The sequence below is a fragment of the Papilio xuthus genome, unplaced genomic scaffold, assembly GCF_000836235.2.
Source record: "Papilio xuthus unplaced genomic scaffold, Pxut_1.1 DF828037.1, whole genome shotgun sequence".
Classification (NCBI taxonomy): Eukaryota; Metazoa; Arthropoda; class Insecta; order Lepidoptera; family Papilionidae; genus Papilio; species Papilio xuthus.
In genome coordinates, this window is record NW_013530612.1 from 24736 (window position 1) to 47464 (window position 22729).

Genomic DNA, 22729 nt, shown 5'->3' on the forward strand with positions numbered 1-22729 from the left:
TGTCTCTTTTGCACAAAATGTCATTTGGTTCGTAATTGTGAAAAGTTTCGTGCTCTCTCGATTCAAAAGAGATTGCATTGGGTTGCCGAGGCAAAGGTTTGTAGGAAGTGTCTAGAGAGAGGTTCGCAGCCGGTTGATCATCCATCATCTTCGTCTCAGCCGGTTGATCCATCAACATCTTCGTACCCCGATAGCTCTTCCATTGTAGTTACTCATAGTTATTGCCCATCCGCGAACCGACCACTTCTGAAAGTTATTCCTGTTACTTTGTCGGGCCCTAACGGTTCTTTTAACACGTTCGCCTTGCTCGACGACGGTTCTACCGCAACACTTCTTGACGCTTCTGTAGCCGAAAGGTTAGGAATAGTAGGTAGAAAAAGCCGTATTCGTGTAGACGGAGTGAGCGGTATGTCCACCGAAACCGATGTTAGTTTTATAGACTTTCGCGTTAAAGGTCGGTTCTCTACAAAATATTTTGATTTAAAGAATGTTAGATCTATTCCAAATCTTAGTCTACAGCGTCAAACTATTCCAAAAGATGAGGTAGAGCGTATAAGTTACGTCTCAGATTTAGCTGACTTTGTCTGTTACGAAGATGCTGTCCCTACTTTACTCATAGGGGTCGACAATTGGGAAATCACCATTCCTCAATGTATCCGTCGAGGATCCCGCCGTCAGCCCATAGCGGTTCAGACTTCCTTAGGCTGGGTTCTTTACGGGTCTTTAAAGGGCAATGCTAATTCGTCAGTTTTAATCAATCATTGTATTATCACTGAATCATGCGATGATTCAAAAGCGACATCTAATAAAACATATTTTTCTCGCGATGATCGAGATGCTGTAAATATTTGTCTGCTTCCCTCCGGTAAGTTTCAAACCGGACCTTTATTGAAGCCCGATATTGGTTTCGTACCCAATAGCTATGTTTTAGCTCATTCCAGTACTTTAAGTACTCCTCTAAAGAAACTTTGTAAACGCTCTGTTTTAGCGTTCTTAATGCGCGCATATCAACCACTCCGTTTATTAACATCTATAGTGGTTAAAGATCGCGTTATTTTTCAACGAACCTGGAAACTGGGTATCGACTGGGACTCCAAACTACCTATAACCCTTAGCTCCGAATGGATCAGCTGCTTTTTCAATCGTTTTCATCTGGCGCTGGCTTACGCTTGCGTTTCTTATTTGCGATTCGAATATACTGACGGAAGTGTAGCGCTTAGTCTAATCGGAGGTAAGGTTCGGTTCGCTCCTGTTAAGGCCCAGTCTATCCCAAGGCTAGAGTTGCAAGCTGCCCTAGTCGCAGCGCAGTTTGCAACATACATCTTAGAAGCTCGCGAACGTAAACCTGAGATGGTATTTTATTGAACGGATAGCTTAACGGTTTTAAGACGGCTTCGTGTTCGTCCTTCCGCGGATGTAGTTGAATGCACTCGTTTGAATCCAATACCTTCTCCTATCCAAATGCCTTCTCTGGTTACTGCTTTTGTAAATCGGGTAGTTTGATTCGCCTTTGCTTGTAATTATTCGTATCAATTTAAGTTAGCTCTAAGTAAATGTCAAGGTCGAAGACTTCTTTCTCATTCAAGAACATCATTTACTGCTACAGGCGCTAAAGAAACAGGACGCCTCCTATTACTGCGCTCCCAGCTCAATAGTTTTGAACAAGAGTACGCCCTGGCCTTACGTGGAAGTTCGAATTTGCCAGCTCGAAATCGTTTAAGACGACTATCATTCGAATTGGATCCGGAATCAATCCTGCTGTGTCTATGCAGTAGGACTGCTGTTCGTGGTATCTCCGATGGCTGCGTCACCTGCAACATCACCAAGGGTCGACCATACATTCCACCGGCCGGAGATCTTCACTCAGAGAAGCTAGCTCACCACTCCGAACCATTTACCTGCATTGGGTTGGATCACTTTGGACCAGTCACCGCGTCTATTGGCCGCCGTTCAGAAAAGCAGAGTGTCTCTTCAGGTGTCTCTCCGTGCGAGCTGTACATCTGGCAGTAATCCAATCTTCAGATATCACAATTATGCCCTCAGAAGATTTATGCGAGAAGACGAGCTCCATCTACAGTATGTTCGGACAACGGAACTTCATTCGTCGGTGTGAATCGCATCCTTGAGGCCTTGGCAGACGTCTTATCTTCATTGTGCCTGCGGGCACCATTTATGAGCGGAGCGTGGGAGCTCCTCGTGCAGTGCAGTCTTTTATTAATCTAATTGTCTCTAATGTCTTTTTTATATTTTTGTTTGTTCCATTTGTCGGCCACCCTTTATTTTATGTTGACATGGTATTCTTTAGTTTTGTTTTGTTTTGTCTTTGACACCAGGGGGCGGGCATGTTGCCGACAGATACGGAACTTTTTACACTTTTTTATTCTTAATTGTTATATTTTTGAATCTAGAACTTTATATGTTTTTTATTCCTTTTTCTCTATTTTTAAACCATTAGTTGTTGTAAATATATTCTTGTAACAGTGCGTGCTTTTCTCCTTATTTTTAATAATTCTATTTAATATTTTCATTTTATCTTTTTATTATATAACATAATATTCCAAAATTCATCTTAATCCTAACGCTCTTCCATTCTTACATATTCGGTCGTCTTTAATACCTATGACAAATTTCAGCCAGATCCATGCAGCCGTTCTGGAGATATCTTCTAACAAACATACATCCATCCAAATATTCACATATATAATATTAGTAAGATTGTAGAGCACTTGAAAAATACGCAGAACATTTTTATCGCATGGTTTTTAATTGTGAACTAAGCTAAAAAAAATGCTTAATACTGTTAAGCAAAAGAGTAGAGGAATGCCTTATATTACTTGATCCAACGCCTGTAGACATCTGCAACACCAGAAGTGTTGTGTTAATTTTGTGTTTCTTTAATTATTTCTATTAGATAAAAATTTTCATTATGAATCTAAAATATTACTCAATATCACATCCATGTAAATATATTAGTAAGGATAAATTTAACAAATCACACTTCGCGTGCATTAAGACGTAGCAAAAGGATTGATTGATGACGTAGAGATGACGTCGTTTTAGAGGTGTCTGCTAACATTACGCGGAGTTAGGGTTGGCACTTTCTTATTTAGTACCTGGATGACCGGTATTTTTTTTAATTGTGTTTTTTTGTAATTTATATTTAAGTACGAATTACTGATAAAATGATGAAATATGAATAATAATTTTCGATCTTACCGATAGAAAAAGTTAAGTTTATGTTTAAGTTGATTATCGATAAAACACGAATAAAATGACATTTTCTAAAAATGATTCCTAGCGATTTATCGCCCCCGAAGCCCCCTATATACTAAATTTTATGAAAATCGTTGGAGTCGATTCCGAGATTCCAATCATCTTTATATATATAATTCTTCTGTGAGTGTGTATGTCACTGAACTTCTCTCAAACGACTGGAGCGATTTTGATGAAATTTTTTGTGTGTGTTCAAGGGGATCTGGGAATGGTTTAGATCCGCAATTTTGTCCGCTGGACAATGTTTTTTTAATTAATTTTTAATTTATTAGTAGTTGTTGATTTTGGAATGTTTTACATTGGATCCGACAGAAGGTGCTACCATCGCAGTGTCTAATTTTAAATAATATTAGAATTTTAGCTTATTTAAAAAAGTATGAAATTTTCAAATTAAAGACATGTAGACAGGACAACGTCTGTCGGGTTATATATATATATATATATATATATATATATATATATATATATATATATATATATATATATATATATATGACTCATTTAAAGATATAAGATAAAACAATTCTGTTGTATCTGTTACTTATTTACTGGTATTTAAAGAATGTTATTGGTGCCTCTCTCGGAATATTTTTGTATCTATAACAATATTAATAACTTAGTAAGAAGGGGTTCTTCCAAAGTAAGTTCTACATCTGTGCCAAATTTCTTTGAGATCCCTTTTTGGTATAAACATCCACCAATCTAAACTTTCGCCTTTATCATATTAGTATGATCCAAAAAAAAAATGATGTTAAATATGACTTTTGAAGGTTTTAATATCTTCTTATATATAAAAGAAAGTCGTGCTAGTTACACTATTTATAACTCAATAACGGCTTTACCGATATGACTGAAAAATGGTGAGGAGGTAGCTTAGAGCCAGGAGACGAACATAGGATGCTATTTATTCATATTTTTATCTTACTTTTTCGAATTTGTACCTTAAAGAGCTGCTTTTTACTTAACTTATCTATATTTTAAGTTTTTTTATATATCCACGCGGACAGTGTCGCTAGTATAACATAAAGTGCTCAAAATCTTACTTAAATCCTATCTGAATTTTCTAACTTTAACTGAACACATATCGACAACCCTAAAAAGATATATTAGAGATTTAAACGTTAGACTGAACTCTGCTCAACTAAACGATGTTCTAATCTTAATAAATTGAACATTGTCAAATAAATGTTTCTAAATGTACATACATTTCTAGACTTATTCAAAAAGTAGGAGGTTATCAAATAGTTTTTTATTCCACAGAACTTCTTTTTTTTTAGATAAAACTAGCTGTCACCCGCGTCTCCGTCCGCGTGGATGTATAAAAAAACTTAATATATAGATCAGTTAAATAAAAAGCAGCTTTTCAATAGAGATATATAGAGATAATATAGATATTAGTATATGTTGTTAATATACTAATATCTCTTGTATTACTCCAACTGAGCTCTAGGCTTGTGATAGGATATCGTTTACGACAATAGTCGAATGGCGGTATTCGAACTCTCGACCACGTGATCAGAAATCCATACCATTAACCTATCGGCGCTTTAAATAGTAAGAGTAATATTAAATAGTAACAATAAATCTTTAACTGTTATACAATAATGCCAGATTTGTAACACGAAAATCGCTAAACATTTAGCTTATAATTTGCAATATATCAAAAGTGGCAGTTCAATTATGGACCAAAATATATTTGCGTCAGCTTAATTGTTTATACATTTAGACGCGGTGTGAATACATTACATCTGTAGATTTACTCCACCATATTGAAAATCGCGGCAACTTTTACGAAGAATTTGATAAACAGGTTGCGAGCGACTTGATGGTGACAAAAAGAATAACGGCGACTCACGCTGTGTACAAGACATTGTATTGCGTCATTTAGCGACTAAAATTATCATATTTCGAAGATATACGTTGTCTTCTGAACAAAGAACTTTGCTTTTTTGCTTATTATAGTTAAAATTTTGTAAACTTTACTAACAGATAAAGTTATTTACTGCTGGGAACCCTACCGTGCGACCGCAGCGGTTTGGGATCGATTTTTTATATTATTTAGTTTGGTTTAGTTTTAGTATATAGTTTATAGTATTATTTTGGTAGATTAATTAATTAGTCACTTAATAATTAATATAGAGTTAAGTAATTCTTATTGAGATAATAAATGTTAAAGTTCTAAGTAAATTGTTATTTATCAAGTCCTTTTCCAAAGTAGTTACGAGTCATTATTGTTACATTTTAAAAATCGTAGCACTTTCACGTATCGCGTAGCGTATGGCGTAGCACTTAGCTGTGCTACGCGTCGCAATGCGCTACGCGTTGCTACGCGGTGCGGCAAACAAAGGCTGTACGTGCTACGTTTGAATGAATTAATGCGTTGACATGTAAAGTAATTAAACTTGGCTACACACTAGGGTTGTCATTCCAGTGAGATTTATTTTTTAATTAATTTGCGTTTATTCACGACTTCGTCAGAATGGAATTTAAGTAAATAGCTTAAGTTACTCCCGTATACATCAGCTACCTTTCAAAGTCACCTGAAAATCGGTTTAGCCGTTTCAGAGGCTACCCGAAACAAATGCAGATAACAAGATAGTCAGGCAGAGGGATAGACAATCAAAAATTGGTCACTAGTTGTAAAGGACGCATATACATTAGGTGCACGATTTTTTCTCCTCTTTGACAAAACAGATTACTAATATTATAAATGCGAATGTTTAGATGGATGTTTGTTTGAAGGTATCTCCAGAACAGCTGTATAGACCTCGATGAAATTTAGCATACATATAGAACATAGTCTAGAAGAACACATAAGCTACTATTTGTGTTTATTTTTAATTCGCAGACGGAATTGCGGGCGACAGCTATTAGTAATATATGTTAATATCATTGCGGTGAAAACCCTCAATCATAGCGTGCATATCAAGAGAAACATCTGCGGTTGACTCAGACTCTTCGCAAAAGTTGTTATAACCGCGCTTTTCAGGAAGCAACACAAATGCTGACGAGCACAAAGCGTCTGTGTAACAGACGAGTTAACTTAAACTAATTGACATGCTCGTTTGTTTAACTTAAGTCATGTGTTTTTTTATGTACTTTTCTATGGCTGTATAGGTCTTCTTTCTGACCAAAGTAAACTCGATAGTAGGGCTTTTAAAATTCCCAAATAAAAAAATATAATAATACATTTATATATTGACATTATAGAAAAGTTTTAATGAACATCTGCGTCCCGGGATATCCCGCGGGAATCTGTCGGGTACTGAGGCGTGAAGGAGGCGCGGGGGGAGGGGGAGGTTAGGCCCGAGTTATATAAACTTGTGACGTCGTTTTCACTTCATTGAGAACTTTGAAATTGCCTTTTTATTGCATCATATTTACTGTAAAAGCTTATTTAATGAACGTTCAGTAAAATACAATGGGGTTTTTTCTGATGAAAAATTTACCAAAAATAATTGATTGTCTATAATGTGAGGTTTTGGTCCTCAAGGATCATATCAGACTTGATCCTTAACAATCTCATACGAGATTTTACTCTTTCAATCTCATACGAGATTTTACTCTTTGATTCTCCATCATAAGGTCCCTAAGGGGATTGACCAGGTTGCCACCGCAGTAGTTACCAGATTGATCGCTTAAATTACCGACAAGGTGGTTTCTGGGATAGTCTCTTCCGGTTGCTAGTGCTATGTTGCCACCTGATGTAAGTCTTTATGTATGGTCAATACATATATAGCTACTCTAATTTGACAGTTCTTTGAAACGTTGTAAATATATTCTAGTAGTAGTTGGAAGAAAATAATGTTAAAAATAATATGTGTTAAAGTTTGTGTGTATATTTACGTCTTTAAAAAATATGAAATAAGCACTAGAACGAAGTCATATTTAAAAGGATATGAGTCGCACAATATACTCTGAATGTTATTTTATTAGCAAAGTTAAATTGCATCGCGACGCGCGCGCCCCCTGCCGACAATTTATATTACATACATTGTCATATTACTATGGTTACCTAAATTATGAAGTGTCTTTTTACTTATTTAAAAGAAAAACACCGTGACGTCACTGTAACGTGACATTTTTCTTTTGTTTTGTTTTTCTTTAACTAAAAGGCTTGTATAATTCAATTTAAAACTAGTGTAGAAATATCGGTTTTATACGTTCGTTATAAAAACTATTCATAACTACGTCTGAATGAATCTTTTTTTCTCTTTATTTTGTCTTAGCGACTTTTCAATATGTCAGTCCAAAAATAAAAATTGCTGTTCTCGTTGATGTCCTAGTCCTGTGTAACAGATTAAGGCTGAAGCTTATTTGATGAAGACGGAATATGCTTATAACCGTTCATGCTTCCAGCTTATTAATTCCAGCACTTCCACCAAATTAACTATTAAACGGATTTAATAATGTCTGGCATTACAAATTACAAAAAAATATATTTATTTATAGCTAAATACTAAAATAAATATTCCACGAAACCTTTCAAACGTCAAACTCAGCATATGTTTCAGTTTAGCCGCACGTTTTGATTCAAACGTGCTCTCGTAGCACTCGTAGCCCCGGGCGTAGCAGGGTAGCGCTAGTAGTGCTACGTCATTTTGTACGTTACTTTCAAAGTGATCAAAATGGTCATTATAAATAATAACTAATGTAGTTTCATAAAAGATCTAAGCATGTTGGAAATAAACCTTTTTAGGTAGTTTATTTATTAGTTAGAGCGTCGGTGGCTCAGGGGTTAAACCCCTTGACTTGTAATCTGCAGGTCCTGGGTACGAATCCCGCCGTGTACCAATGTGTTTTTAGATTTCCGATTTACATATGTACATTTATCCGACGTTCTTACGGTGAAGGAAAACATCGTGATTCAACCTGCACATATTTGCGAAGAAATTTAAAGATATGTGCGAAGTCAACCATCCCGCATTGGGCAAGCGTGGTTGACTATGGCCTAATCACCCTTAACTCAGGGTAGGCTCCGAGCCCCTCGGTGGGGACATATAGTGAGCTGATCATGATGATGAGTTAGAATCACTTAGCGCGAATGACGCGCTTTCGTTACAAAGTCCAGTGTCAGAATAAATAGTGAGGAGACACAAACGTCGACAATTAGTAAGGCTAGTGTTGGGTCAATACACTGCCAATTTTTCGGATTTTCTTCCTAACAATAATAATAATAATAAAAATGATATTCTAGTGTACATTACATCTGCTCCGCCTGTGAACGAACATTCCTATGTTAACATTAAGTATTTAAGTATAATTCCTTGGATTGTTCATTACTTTACTTATTCCAATGTTACCTTGGTCACTATCAAAATTGCCGGTCATTAATAAATTTTACGGTAACATGCATGTTTTTTTTCTACTTCAATTTCCATTCGGATGCGAGTAACGAGCGTTGCGCAATGCGGCCTGTGTACGGTGTGCACGCACCTTCATAACAAGTTTACACTAGACGGTTTGTATCGCGGTTTGATAAACGCGCGTTCTAATTTCACGAGAGAGAGAGAGAAGCAAAGACGCGCGTCATAAACAGCAACCTGATTACAAGAATACTTAGAATTAATAAAATCACATGCCAAACACACTCTCTCTCTCTCTCTCTCTCTATCATATCCCACAAGGTCCTTTGCTCTGTTCCTGACATCTTCTCAGACTTCACATGCCAAACACTGACAGCAAATAATCTTTATATATATGATTCTTCTGTGAGTGTTTATGTCACTGAACTTCTCTCAAACGACTGGACCGATTTTGATGAAATTCTTTGTGTGTGTTCAAGGGGATCTGGGAATGGTTTAGATCCGCAATTTTGTCCGCTGGACAATGTTTTTTTAATTAATTTTTAATTTATTAGTAGTTGTTGATTTTGGAATGTTTTACATTGGATCCGACAGAAGGTACTACCATCGCAGTGTCAAATTTTAAATAATATTCGAATTTTAGCTTATTAAAAAAAGTTTGAAATTTTCAAATTAAAGACGTGTAGACAGGACAACGTACTTCTGTCGGGTCCTCTAGTATACTATATAAAGCTTACTAATATTATAAATGCGAATTTTTAGATGGATGTTTGTTTAAAGGTATCTCCGGAACAGGTGAACGAAAATCGCTGAAATTTAACACAGATGGAGAACATAGTATGGATGAATACATAGGATTCTAATTAAGTTTTTTTTTAATTCTGTACGGACAGAGTTACGGGCGACAGCTCGTCATAGATATAAAAGGATAAGTACTCGTTTGATCTATCCCTGCTCTTTGTTAAAGCCCATTTCGAAACGCGCAGTGTGTACACACCTTTATTTCTATTTGAATTTGTCATTACTTCCGGTCACGTATTTTCATTTTTTTTAATGTAGCTTGAATATACGTGTGTCAATTATATTTTTGCTTTTACGTGAACGTCAGCAAAACTAACTTGACATTTGTTTCCGAAAATAACAAAGTTTTAGTTATCAGCTCAAAAATACATAATGTATACAAAAAATGATATTTTTTCTATATTTCTTACATACATACAGACACTCCAATTTTATTAATATGGAAAGATAATTTATCACACGACATAATTATTTGCGACATAATTATGTAGCGCGGTGTTGCGTGAACTCTCGTCTCCGCTGTAAAGATGTCGCGATGTCAATTAGAGGAAACGAGATACAAGGAAATTCATTTATACTCTTAATGATGAAAAATTAATGGCTCCATCTTTTGATTGCGTTAGCTGAGAAGTTTGATATGTTCACATTGCTAAAGGACAACAGCCTCGAGTATTTGAAATAAATTTCAGCTGACAGCTAATGACAGACAGACGGAAGGACAACAAAGTGATCCTATAAGGGTTCCGTTTTTTTCCTTTCGAGGTACGTAACCCAAAAAACTTGTCCTATATGAGACCTAATTAATCCACGTTCTTTTCCAATTCATTTGTGATTAGGGAGATTTTTTTTTATCCTATTTCAGTGTGTCAAAGTTAAGTACAAAACATCTGCAATTTAAAAATTAAAGTAGCTAACCAAACAGATTCTGTTCTTAAAATATTGTAAACCTTGAATTTTACAGTTAGAACCAAACATGATTTAAATCAAACTAATATTATAAATGCGAATTCTTGGATGGATGGATGTTTATTATATTATATGTCATGTGAAATATAGTCTGAAGAATATATAGGCTACTATTAAAGTTTTTTTTTATTCCGCGCGGACAGAGTCGCGGGCGACAGCTAGTAGGAAATACTTAACTAATTTGTTTATCAAATTAAAAATACAATTATATAAATTGAAATATACAATTTGATATCAAAGAAGCCGCAAATTCAACGGCGGCCATCTTGAAAGCAGCCATATTGGAGCGCGCCATTTTGAAGTGACGTCATTAGCGGTATACGTTTGAATGAAACTCGAAAACGATTCTGAGAGTCGCAGAGCAGTGGCAAAGCAAAGTGTTTCCTCAGTTAACCAGCTGATGTACTTTGCATACTGAATATAGTTATTTAATCTACATTTCGATGTTATATAATTTTTTTTGCCTTAACTAATGAATTTTGTTGGTGACTAGAATTATTTTTAGCCGACTTAATAAGGAGGAGATTGTTGTGATTTGATGAGCTATGTATTAATGTAAAATATATTTAATGAATAAACTCAAAAACTACTAGAGAAACTACTAGAGAAACTACTAGAGAAACGACTAGAGAAACTACTAGAGAAACAACTAGAGAAACTACTAGAGAAACTACTAGAGAAACTACTAGAGAAACTACTAGAGAAACTACTAGAGAAACTACTAGAGAAACTACTAGAGAAAATACTAGAGAAACTACTAGAGAAACTACTAGAGAAACGACTAGAGAAACGACTAGAGAAACTACTAGCGAAACGACTAGAGAAACGACTAGAGAACCGACTAGAGAAACTACTAGAGAAAATACTTCTAAAATTACTACTACGAATTTGGGAAATTCCTTCACCATTTTAATGGTACTTTGCCCTCAAGTGACATAGGTTATATTTAATCTTAATATTATCTTACTAATATTATAAATGCGAATGTTTAGATGGATGTTTGTTAGAAGGTATCTCCAGAACGGTTCAACGGATTTTGATGAAATTTGTCATAGATGTAGAACATAGTCTGGAAGGACACATCGTCTGCTAAGTATTTTTTTATCCCGCGCGGACAGAGCCACGGGGAAAAACTAGTTAAGTATTACTATATTAAAATACATATATCTGTCTCTATCTATTCTAATAGTATTAAGAGAGATGACAAAGTTTAAATCCTTCAACGGTAGAATCTACACAATGGTTGTTCATTTGTATAACTTTAGCGTAGTTTCGCAATACTGAAGTAACAAAACAACTTGCGATTGCGACGCTCTGAAGTTTGTCGAAGGACGCACCTGAAGTTGAAATGTTGAGATGAAGTTTGTACTGCTAGTGCAGACACGCGACTTTGCCTCGAGATTTCTTTGAGCACTTAATACTAGTTTTTAAGTATTTAAATAAATGCGAATGTTTAGATGGATTTTTATTAGACGTTATCATCGGAACAGCTCAAGGGATTTTGATGAAATTTGACATAGATGTAGAGCATAGTGGAAGAACATATAGACTAAATCTATCTATATATATAAAAGAAAGTTGTGTTAGTTACACTATTTATAACTCAAGAACGGCTTTACAGATATGCCTGAAAATTGGTGAGGAGGTAGCTTAGAGCCAGGAGACGGACATAGGATACTATTTATCCATTTTTTAAAATGTATGCCTTGAAGAGCTGCTTTTTATTTAACTCATCTATATTTTAAGTTTTTTTATATATCCATGCGGAAGGAGTCGCGGGCGACAGCTAGTAAAAAATTTAAATTGTCTGTATGTAAAGTCAAAAGGAAATTTTCATATTTACTTTACCAACAACAGAAAAACAGTTTTTAATTTTATTTTTTATATTTCCGCAATTCCGCGTTTGTTCCATGTAATCTCCAAAACCACTGGACCGATTTATACTGGACCTTTACTGGAATGTAGACAATGTATACTGGAGTGACATACGCTATTTTTTTTGATTCCACACTAACATAGGAATAGACAAAATTTAGATATAAACCTATCTTTTAGGTGAACCGGAGAATTTCTAACAATGTGTACACGATGTCCGTCATCTTTCAGTTATATGTCATTGTATACGTTAGAAAAGTCCCTCGGGAATAATAAATGCAGTGCCTGTTGCATTATTGATGACGTCACGTAGAGGCCGCGCACCACTTGACCTCTGACAGCTATCAACTGTAGTTGTTCCCTCATTTGTTATATATATTTGGCTCTTTCATTCTTACTAAGGTGGAAAGAGATAGGATTATTGTTTTATTTAGTAGTTGTGATATTAGAATTTAATTTCGTTTTTCAGTGTTCTTTTTTATTTGTGACCTTTTATGTCGTTGACAATTTTTTTCTCGTTAGTTATTTTAATTTAGAGAATTTCATATTAAATAGTCAATTCACATTAACTAATACTGTAACTAATTTTCTGTTGCGTCTAGCTAGATACATACCTAAACTTTACACTTATTATAAATTCAAATATTTTCATGAAAGCAAACAACAGTTTTGAATGAAACCTAAACATATTTGCACACAATCAGCTAAGCTATAAATTCTTTAATAATATATTTTGTTTAAGACTAGCTGCCGCCCACGACTGTGTCCACGTGGATATATAAATAAAAAAACTTAACATATAGATAACTTAAATAAAAAGTTGCTGTTCAAGGCATAAATTCGAAAAAAAGAAGAAAGAATAAATAGTATCCTATGTCCGTCTCCTGGCTCTAAGCTACCTCCTCACCAATTTTCAGTCATATCGGTAAAGCCGTTCTTGAGTTATAAATAGTGTCACTTACACCACTTTCTTTTATTTATATAGATTAAGAACTATGCGGCATTCGTCTATGTTCGACTGTTATTTATAATCTTTTATAGCTAAATATTTTCCTTAGTAGTAATTTAATTGTTATAAAATTTTCAACCGTGCAAACCGAGACAGACTGGCAGTCTGAACGAAATAAAATAGCATTTAATAGCTAACACAAAACTAAACCATATCTGTTTGTGTGTTAATACCTTAACATAACCTCATCAAGTTGATGTAAGCCGCGCTATGTAATTTGGTTAACTGATTAACTCAGTTTGCGAGGTGAGGTGGCGCGGGATTAGATGTGTGCACACGGAACTTTATTACCTACCCATTATGACATGTAATCTGACACAATGCAATTAGGTCGATTGTCGCAGCAACATGATAAGCCGACATCAAAATTATAACAGCTCATTGTGCTCCAGTCAAAAGTGTCTTAAAGGCGTGGTATTGTTATGTTTTTTTTTTTAATTTCATTTTCATGACTGTTATGTTTGGTAAAGATGGAGCTTATTTAAAGGTATCTGCAGAACACCTAATCGGATCTCGATGAAATTTGGCATACATATAGAACTTAGTCTCGTACACATAACTTACTTAAAGTCCTATGTCCCCGTAGTAGGGCAGAGGGCGTCCACAGTGCGCCGCCAGTTCGCTATATCTTGGGCTCTGCGTTTGGTCTCGGGCCATGTCAGCCCAATCGCTTTCATTTCGGCAGCTACTGATCCCCGCCAAGTTCGAACACATAAGCTACTATTTTTTTTTTTAATTCCGTGCAGACGGAGTCGCGGGCGACCATTAGTTGTATACACTTTGTCTCGATACCGCAATAAGCACACATCGTGGTACACTACAGCTTTACACAACTATCGGGATTCGACTACCTTAGTCTTACAGGCAAAGTAGGAGCGTGAGACAATAAAGACAAAAGTCAAACATAATAACCATGTAGATTTCACATATTTTCTAACAGAACACACTTTAACAGCGCCTCTCACCGGCAGCTCGGAATACACAGAAGCCAGGCCTGAAGTGGAAGCAACTTTCGTCTGTATGAGATGACAATATGTGTCATATAAAACACTTTAGAAAGCCACAGACATTGTGACAGTTTACTGAGTGGCATTCGCTCCTAAGTGGGAAGGGAATTAAATTCTTTAACTACACCCACTGTACTGATGAAGCTTGTTATGAATAATTTCACATATTTTAATACAAACAGGTAAATAAGCTTTATTTATGTGAGAGCTGAAATGTTGAGTATACGAGTACTATTTATAAACATATATAAAGTCTTTGATTTCTTTTGAGTGCTCGCCTATTGATTGAAATTCGATCATAGAATTATTTCGTTAAGAACTAACCGTTGCTAGTGACTTCTTTCGCACTAAATAAAAAAAATTGTATTAAATATATCCTGGGTACACCCTTAACTGAGTGTAGGCTCCGTGCCCCTCGGTGGGGACGTATAGTGAGCTGATGATGAATGATGATGTACCTGGAGATACTATAGCAAACAGTGTAAGAATTTATCAATTCGATTTAGTGCTTTCCTATTTAATGCAAACACTAAAATCTTTCTTTTTTATAATAATAGAATAGACAAATATCACTATCTTTTACCGTTATTTCGTGACGTCAGTGCACTTCAGATCCGTTCTCCAACTGAACTCTACCTGAAACTTATAGCTAAACCTCTCCAGCATCAAAACTCGATAACTAAGTTCGAAACCTCCACTGAAACTTGTTTGGAGAGCTGCAAGCACGGAATTCATCTATAAAGTGGATTTATGTTGAAAAGTTAATAAACAGGAAATGAAAGGGGGACACAGATTTGTAAAATTAGATATGAAAAAGACACTTTGCTTCACCTGCAATTTATAAAACAATTTAAATTTAATTAAAAAAAATTAAAATCAGAGCACCAGGAATGGATTTACTGGGTTACACATACTAATAGACAACCTCCTTCTTTTTGAAGTCTGCTAAAATCCGGTTACAACGACATACAATTGTACGACAATATTCAGTCGCTTTACACGATATTTCCTTACTTTATAGTTAATTATATAGTGAAAAGAAGATATATATATATATAAAACTTAATACATAAATAACAATAATACGAACAGTAACGTGCTACGAATTTGCTACGCCAAAGCTACGTTATTTCGTAGAGTCGCAGAACAAGAGCAATAAATCAGTGTCTCCTTCAATGACAAGTTAATTGAGTCTGACTTACGTAGCGGACAAAGTTTTGTGACCACTCGACTGTTTGTTATTTATAACTAGCTGTCACCTGCGGGTTTGTCCGCGAAAATAAAACTTAATAAGTAGCCTATGTGTTCTTACGGACTATGTTCTATATCTGTGCTAAATTTCATAAAGATCTATTAAGCCGTTCTGAAGATCAATCAAACATCCATCCATCCATCCATTTATAATATTAGTAATAAGGGAGATTTAACGAAAAGCCAGCATTACAAAATTTTCGTCTGTCTGTCCGCTAAGTTTTTTCCTACCTACTTTGATGATATTGGAAGGTAACTTATATATTTATAAGTAACTTGGTCATTTTTTATTCCACACTGAAGAAGTCGGAAGTAACAGACTGACTAAATAATGTACTTACTTATGTTAAAAATGTAATAAGTTTAGTAATAATCCGTAGGGTAGTAATCCTCGTCGTGTAATTAAATGGTGAACCACAAAGTGATTACTTAATCAACGTGTCACTTAATCACATAAGCTTACAATAAGTTACACAAGTCACTAGTTACTGAGTTATGAAGAACTAGCTGTCGCCCGCGATTCCGTTTGCGCGGTATTGGAACTCAATTAGTAAGTCTATGTGTTCTTCCAGGTAGCGTTCTATATATATACTAAATTTCAGCAAGGTCCCATCCCGCCACATTCGTATTTATAATATTAGTAAGATTTACGCTTTATAATGTCATGCTAATGATGAAGTTTTCTTTTAAATTAATTTGGTAGTTTTTGAGTTTACAGATATTAAAATCATGAAGATTTGATTTCGTTGAATAGACTCCGAAACTACTGAATAGTCTGGTACTGACCTTAATAAATTGTGTGCAGCGTCTAGTTCAAAATTGCAAGCCGACATAAAGATTGTATTGCACTATCCAAGGTGGGTAGGCGGTTGTGGTTTGATTCAAGCGCCACTCGACTCGTAGCGCGCTCTTTAAATCGTAAACCAACTGAACTGTTAAGGTAGGCTTACACTGTAGCTCATGAACGACTGAGATTATATTTATGTATACGGACACTGATTAGGCCATAGTCAACCAAGCTGGCCCAGTGCGGGGTGGCTTCACACATATCTTTGAATTTCTTCTCAGATATGTGCAGCATCACGATGTTTTCCTTCACCGTAACAACGTCGGATAAATGTACATATGTAAATCGGAAATTGAAAAACACATTGGTACATGGCGGGATTCGAACCCCGGACCTGCAGATTGCAAGTCAAGTCGACTCTCTTAGACGCATAAGTTTAATTTTATCTTTTGATATTGCTTGTGGATACACCAATTCTATTAACACTGCTGCTTACGCCCCCTACTCCGTCTGCACCGAATTAAGAAAAATATGGATGCCAAAGTCATCGAGATTGTTTCAGCAGTTCTGTAGATACTTTCTAACATCTATCCATCTAAACATACGCATTTATAATATTAGTAAGATAGATGAACAATATCGCTACGTAATGCAATGTAAACTCACCTTTATAAAAGGTATTTTATTTAATTTATACTTCATTATTTAGCGCCGGTACTTAAGTACTCCCGACCCAACTTTATTTCTCCATTTATATTCACGATGTTTTCCTTTTCTATTGAAATTAAATTTATTTAAAACGTCATAATTAATGTTTTTATATTCAGAGACGGAACAACTTATTTCAACCTGTTTAACCTAATTAAAGTTTTGATGGCTTTTAAATATGAAATAGTTGACTCTAAAATTGTTTAATTTACAACGACACAGGAAACAATATTCAATTGTAGCCTTACTAATATTATAAATGCCAATGTTTAGATGTATGTTAAAAAGTATCTCCAGAACTGCTGCATGAACATGAAGATCCTTCATGAAATTTGTCATAGATGTAGAACATAGTCTGGAAGAACACATAGACTACTTATTAAGTTTTTTTTTAAGCCGGACAGAGTCTCAAGACATCTAGTTTCTCAAATAATACGGTTTTAAACAAAGAAAAATTGTCTTGAACTTTTCATGCATAAAACATTGGTAAGACAAACAAAAGGTGAACCTTTTCTTTCAAATATCTTTGAAAGCTGAAGAGGTATTAAGCCGGGAAATGTTTCTGTGAACAACAAGAGATTGACAATACGTTTGCTGAAGGCTGTGCATTGTCTCGCTGAATTCGGGACACAGACTTGAACGAGGGTCGGCAATATCGAGTAACTTGTCAAACATTGAAAACTTTGTTTTTTAATTATAGAAAAGGGACTAGATAAAGGGCAGCTGTAATTTACGTCTTTATAAACAGACTGACTCAAAAACTCACTCAAAACGAACACACGTAAGGAAGTTTTGAACTTATCCTGTGTTTCCTAGAACAATATCTCCGTTTGAAACGTATCATTATCTCTGTTTTATCTCAGAAACCAAGGATGTAGTGTTCGTTTTAGTTGATAGAATTAAATATGTGTGCTCAACAGATCCTGTCTCTTAAAAGTCAAAGTTGTACTGTAAGCAAACACACGATATGAAATTGAAATGTATTTCTGTTATTAAACGCTGCAATCAAACGTTTGCGGGGTGAGAGGGGTGAGAGCGGTGGTGCGTGGGAGGGAGGGGGGGAGTGCAGCTTCCAAATAAATCTGGATGCGCCGGATATTGCCGACGAAACGAAACTAGGTCAATGTAATAGTTGCAACACAACGTAGTCGAGTAGAATGTGTGTAGCAGTTCTTATGTAAATAGTATATTTAGAAAAACAAATAAATACGAATGATAGCGTCTATGACACTACAGAAAGGAATACGAAATCACTTCGAAGTGGATCGTCACTATGTATGAAAATGACATACAAACTCATGTACAAAAATACACTAGCAGCGCCAGCAACTTCCCCGTGTTGTACTGTCTTCGGGTATCAAATTTCATCGAGATTCATACAGCTGTTTTGGAGATACCTTCAAACAAACATCCATTTAAATTTTCGCATTTATAATATTAGTAAGATATAAAAATCAAAAACAACGATATTTTGTTTTCTTTTAATATTTTATTCTTTTAATTAACAAGATAATATAGTTGTTTTTAAAATGTTTTTCTTTTCATTTTTAAGATACACAAAATAATAAGGCATGTCACTCAAGGCAGTAAAATATGTATTAGTTCGAATCTAAAAGCTTTAAAGTAATAAATGTTTGGTAAGTTATGTTTCTACTACAACAGATAAAGCCGTATTTTCCAATAAGTTTTATTTGTTCGTGAATAGATCTATCCATGATAAGTCGGACGTCCGGGTGCGAGTGGCGAACAAAACGGATGGGTGGGCGGACTTCCGACCGATACGTCTCGTTTGCAGCGGATTTGAACGTTAAATCAAGATATTGTTATACGGTATTTTCCTTTATTTATTGTTAGTTAAAATAATAATAAAAAGATTCATAATTTTTCAATACAATCTTTCGTGTCATAATTTAATTCGCTAGTTACTTATGTTACGTGTTTTCTACATGTCATACATACGAGTCCATTTTTACCAGACCTGTTAAAATATAATTTACAATTGCCTATTCTGATTTTTAGTAAATAATATAAAAAACATTTTGTTAACAATGATCATATTGTTCACAAAAAACAAAGCTAGTCAACAATAGATGGCGTTTATTAAAATGAAAGATTTAAAAAAAATAAAGTTTAAGCAACTTAACAATGGGTGATACTATTTCATTTTTTTTCAAAACGGAACCAAAGTTTAAATTACTCAACAATAGATGGCGCTCAATCAAAGAAACGAAGTTTAAACTACTCAACAAAAGATGGCGCTTATTCATTTTAAACCACGCTTCAACTACTCACCAATAGATGGCGCTTATTACACTTTATTAACCTACTCAGAGTTCCTGCTTCTTAACAATAGATGACGCTAATTCCTTGTTTAAGCTACTTAACAATAGGTGGCGCTCTTTCAAATCTTTCAAATTAGCGACGTAGTTTAAACTACTCAACAATAGATGACGCTCATTCAAATAAACGTGTTTAAACAGAAAACAAAGTTTAAACTACTTAACTACAAACTCATTATGCAATGAGCACCATCTACGGTATAAAGTCATATTCCTGCCAAGAAATATAAATCTTGAAAAAAATTCTAATCACCTAGCTCACCTGATGTCTGCTGAAACCTTCTCCTCATGTAGTCTACCAGTTTCTCCGCGAGTCCTCGTCGCCGCACTACAACTTTCTCCGCATTCTGTGTCAAAAAAACATGGATATTAAAATTCAAAAACTTAACAAAAAATACCTAGAAAGTAAACATACCTAACTTGAAACTGAACAAAATAATTTTGATGTGTGAATGATAACTGATAAGTCGTTAACAACATTCAAATGTGATTGAATTTGGCAGAATTTTTTACCACGATAACTAGGTAAATATTTATCAGATTCTCAATATTTCTAGCTTAAAATTATTATAAATTCTAGATTTCAACATAAGCACAGAGAGTACAGATTACATTAAGAACACCACTTAATTTAAGAAATTATAACTTTTTTTTTTATAACAGAAGGGGGCAAACGAGCAGCGGGAACACCGAGGTATTCAACGACGCCCATGGACATCAGCAATACCAGAGGAACCACAAATGCGTTGCCGGCCTTTGAGGTGGTGATAAGCTCGCTTCTTGAAGGACCCTAAGTCGTAGCGGTTTGGAAATACCGCCGAGGACAGACCATTCCACAACACTAGCTTAGTCACACTTGACTACTATAATACTCCGGAAAAACGAATCGAATGACACGTCACTCGTCAAAATCGGTTCAGTTTAAACACAACTACAAACTTACATACACGAGAAAAGATCTCTTTTCCAATAAGATAAAAAAAATATAGATGAATACATCTATATCAGTAGGCAACCTTTTAGAGGATGGTTTAAAACAAATATAACAATCTACGGTTTTACAATCGAACTGTTTTAATAAAACCAAAAACAAAGGAACAAACTCCGATTACTTTACAGTCAAACTGTGAATGCTAAAGTAAAGCCTCAATAAATAACTACAATCGAAGGTGTACGAACAATATTGGAGTCTGTCCAATACATTTATTAAGATTTACAACAAACATAACGTATACAATACGAACAAAATACGAAGATGGAAGGAAAAATATTCCCTTTCTGTGCATCACTTCCTCCATAGTCTGCAATTGCGTAGGTCTATGGACAACAGTCGCTTCGCTACTTCAACGATTTCAGACCGCACGCTCCTTTACAACCTTATCATATAAAAAAACAACTCAAAAAGTAAGCTTTGTAAACTATCAAACGTTAATTATTACGGTCATTTAATTAAAAGATTAGTAAGTAAATGAATTAATAAGTAAATGTCTATCTCCGAGACGTACTAAATCAATATAAATGATAATGGCCACTTAACCTAACCTAACCTGTCAGTGCCATCTGTCGAGAACATCTCTGAGGCGTGGCTCAGTGGCGAACTCTTGGCCGCTTACCAGACTCATGATATAATAATTGTCACATAATCTGCCACACAATGCTTTTCAGGTAAATTTTTTACAATTAATAAACTAGAGATAGATATCACTGAATATGAATTTACTGCTTTGTTATGGGTAAACTTTTAACAGAGGTAGTGCCTGCTTTGACATCTTCGTACGAATTGGCCAGTTCGCCCAGACCACCAAAAGACATACCTCAAGTGTAATTCCGCGAACAGTTTGATGAGTGTGCGCCTGAAGGCCTAATTAAAGTCCAGTTTTCCTCTCCACCCACTTTCTTGTAAGGAAAGGAAGTGGATTTTCCGTATGAGATGCATGAGAAGAGAAAACATTCTCTGTGTCCCCTTCTCTGCATATGCCGACATCTATGGGCAGCGGTCACTTCACTTTTTCGGTTGGCAGAATGCTCGTTTGCCATAAAAAATGGAAACGTACAACGTTCATTTTGTCGGTACATTAACAAAATTTATGAATCCATTTTTTCCGTTCGTTTTAACTCTCTCGTTTAATTTATTTGTTTCATTTCTGATACTGACATAATCTGCAATTCAGTTGTGAAATATTACACGCGTTCTCTGTCTCTGTCTTGCTCATACAATTTGGAAAGAGACAGATATATCTAAGAGAGGTATTTGAAAAAAAACAACGACAAGTATTGTACCTTCTCACTCGATAACTATGTACATCATCTACATCGTCTACATTACCTACAACTAGTTTAAGACGAGGTCTACGACAGATTCTACGACGTCCTATTTTCTTGTCTACGACATTACCTACGATTTGATACTCGGAATTAGAAAAACTTAATAAGTAGCCTATGTGTTCTACCAGACTATGTTCATCGGTACGGTATACCTTCTTACATTTTTTTGGCATTTATAATATTAATAATAATTAAGAGGTAAGATATATATATATATATAAAAGAAAGTAGTGTTAGTTACACTATTTATAACTCAAGAACGGCTTTACCGATATGACTGAAAATTGGTGAGGAGGTAGCTTAGAGCCAGGAGACGGACATAAGATACTATTTATTCATTTTTTTATCGAAATTATGCCTTGAATCCTTGAGCTGCTTTTTATTTAACTTACTTATATTATAAATGCGAATGTTTAGGTGGACGGATGGGCGGGCTACATTAATTAAGTTTTCATATATCCTCGCGGACGGAGTCGCGGGCGACAGCTAGTTTATTATAATTTGTTTAGATATAGAATGAGCTGGGTACACTTTCCTGTTAAAAATCATAATTTTATTATGCGGAGTACATAATTTGCGGCATGTGACACTGCGCGGCTAATGTGTCCCTGGGGAGCGTCCTGTCACCTGACGCGGCAATGCAGCTGTAATATTTAAATTGTTACAAACCTCTTTGCTGCGACAAAATGGCCGGTATGCGGTACGTGTCTATTATAGAGCGCTATACATGGACAGGCTATATGTTATGGTTTTTGTGCCAATTTGATTTACGCCATTTTGTTAGCGTTAATGAGAACATGAACTCATAATGAGAATTGACTGTCAGTATCAACAATGTCATGTCCAAGCAACGATCTAACCATCTAAAGAGATCAGTAATTATCATACTTCTTACTAAATTACTTACTAATAAATGCGAATGTTTGGTTGGATGTTTTTTTTTTATATTATAAAGTGGCAAACAAGCGAGCGGCCACTTGAAATCGCTGAAATAGCGAAGTGACCGTTGCCCATAGACATACGCAATTGCATATGCGTTGCCTACCTTTAATCGACGGAGGAGAGGATGCACAGAAAGAAAA

At 35.3% G+C, this 22729-nt stretch overlaps 1 protein-coding gene across 1 annotated transcript in view; it reads right to left on the reverse strand.

The window, feature by feature from the left end:
* Positions 1–22729, reverse strand: part of LOC106114613 (calsenilin) — a 36951-nt gene that overhangs the window by 13409 nt on the left and 813 nt on the right. Inside the window, exon 2 of the mRNA XM_013307880.1 lies at positions 19585–19669. Within this exon, the coding sequence (XP_013163334.1) occupies positions 19585–19669 (85 nt within the window). The remainder of the gene's footprint in view (positions 1–19584; positions 19670–22729) is intronic.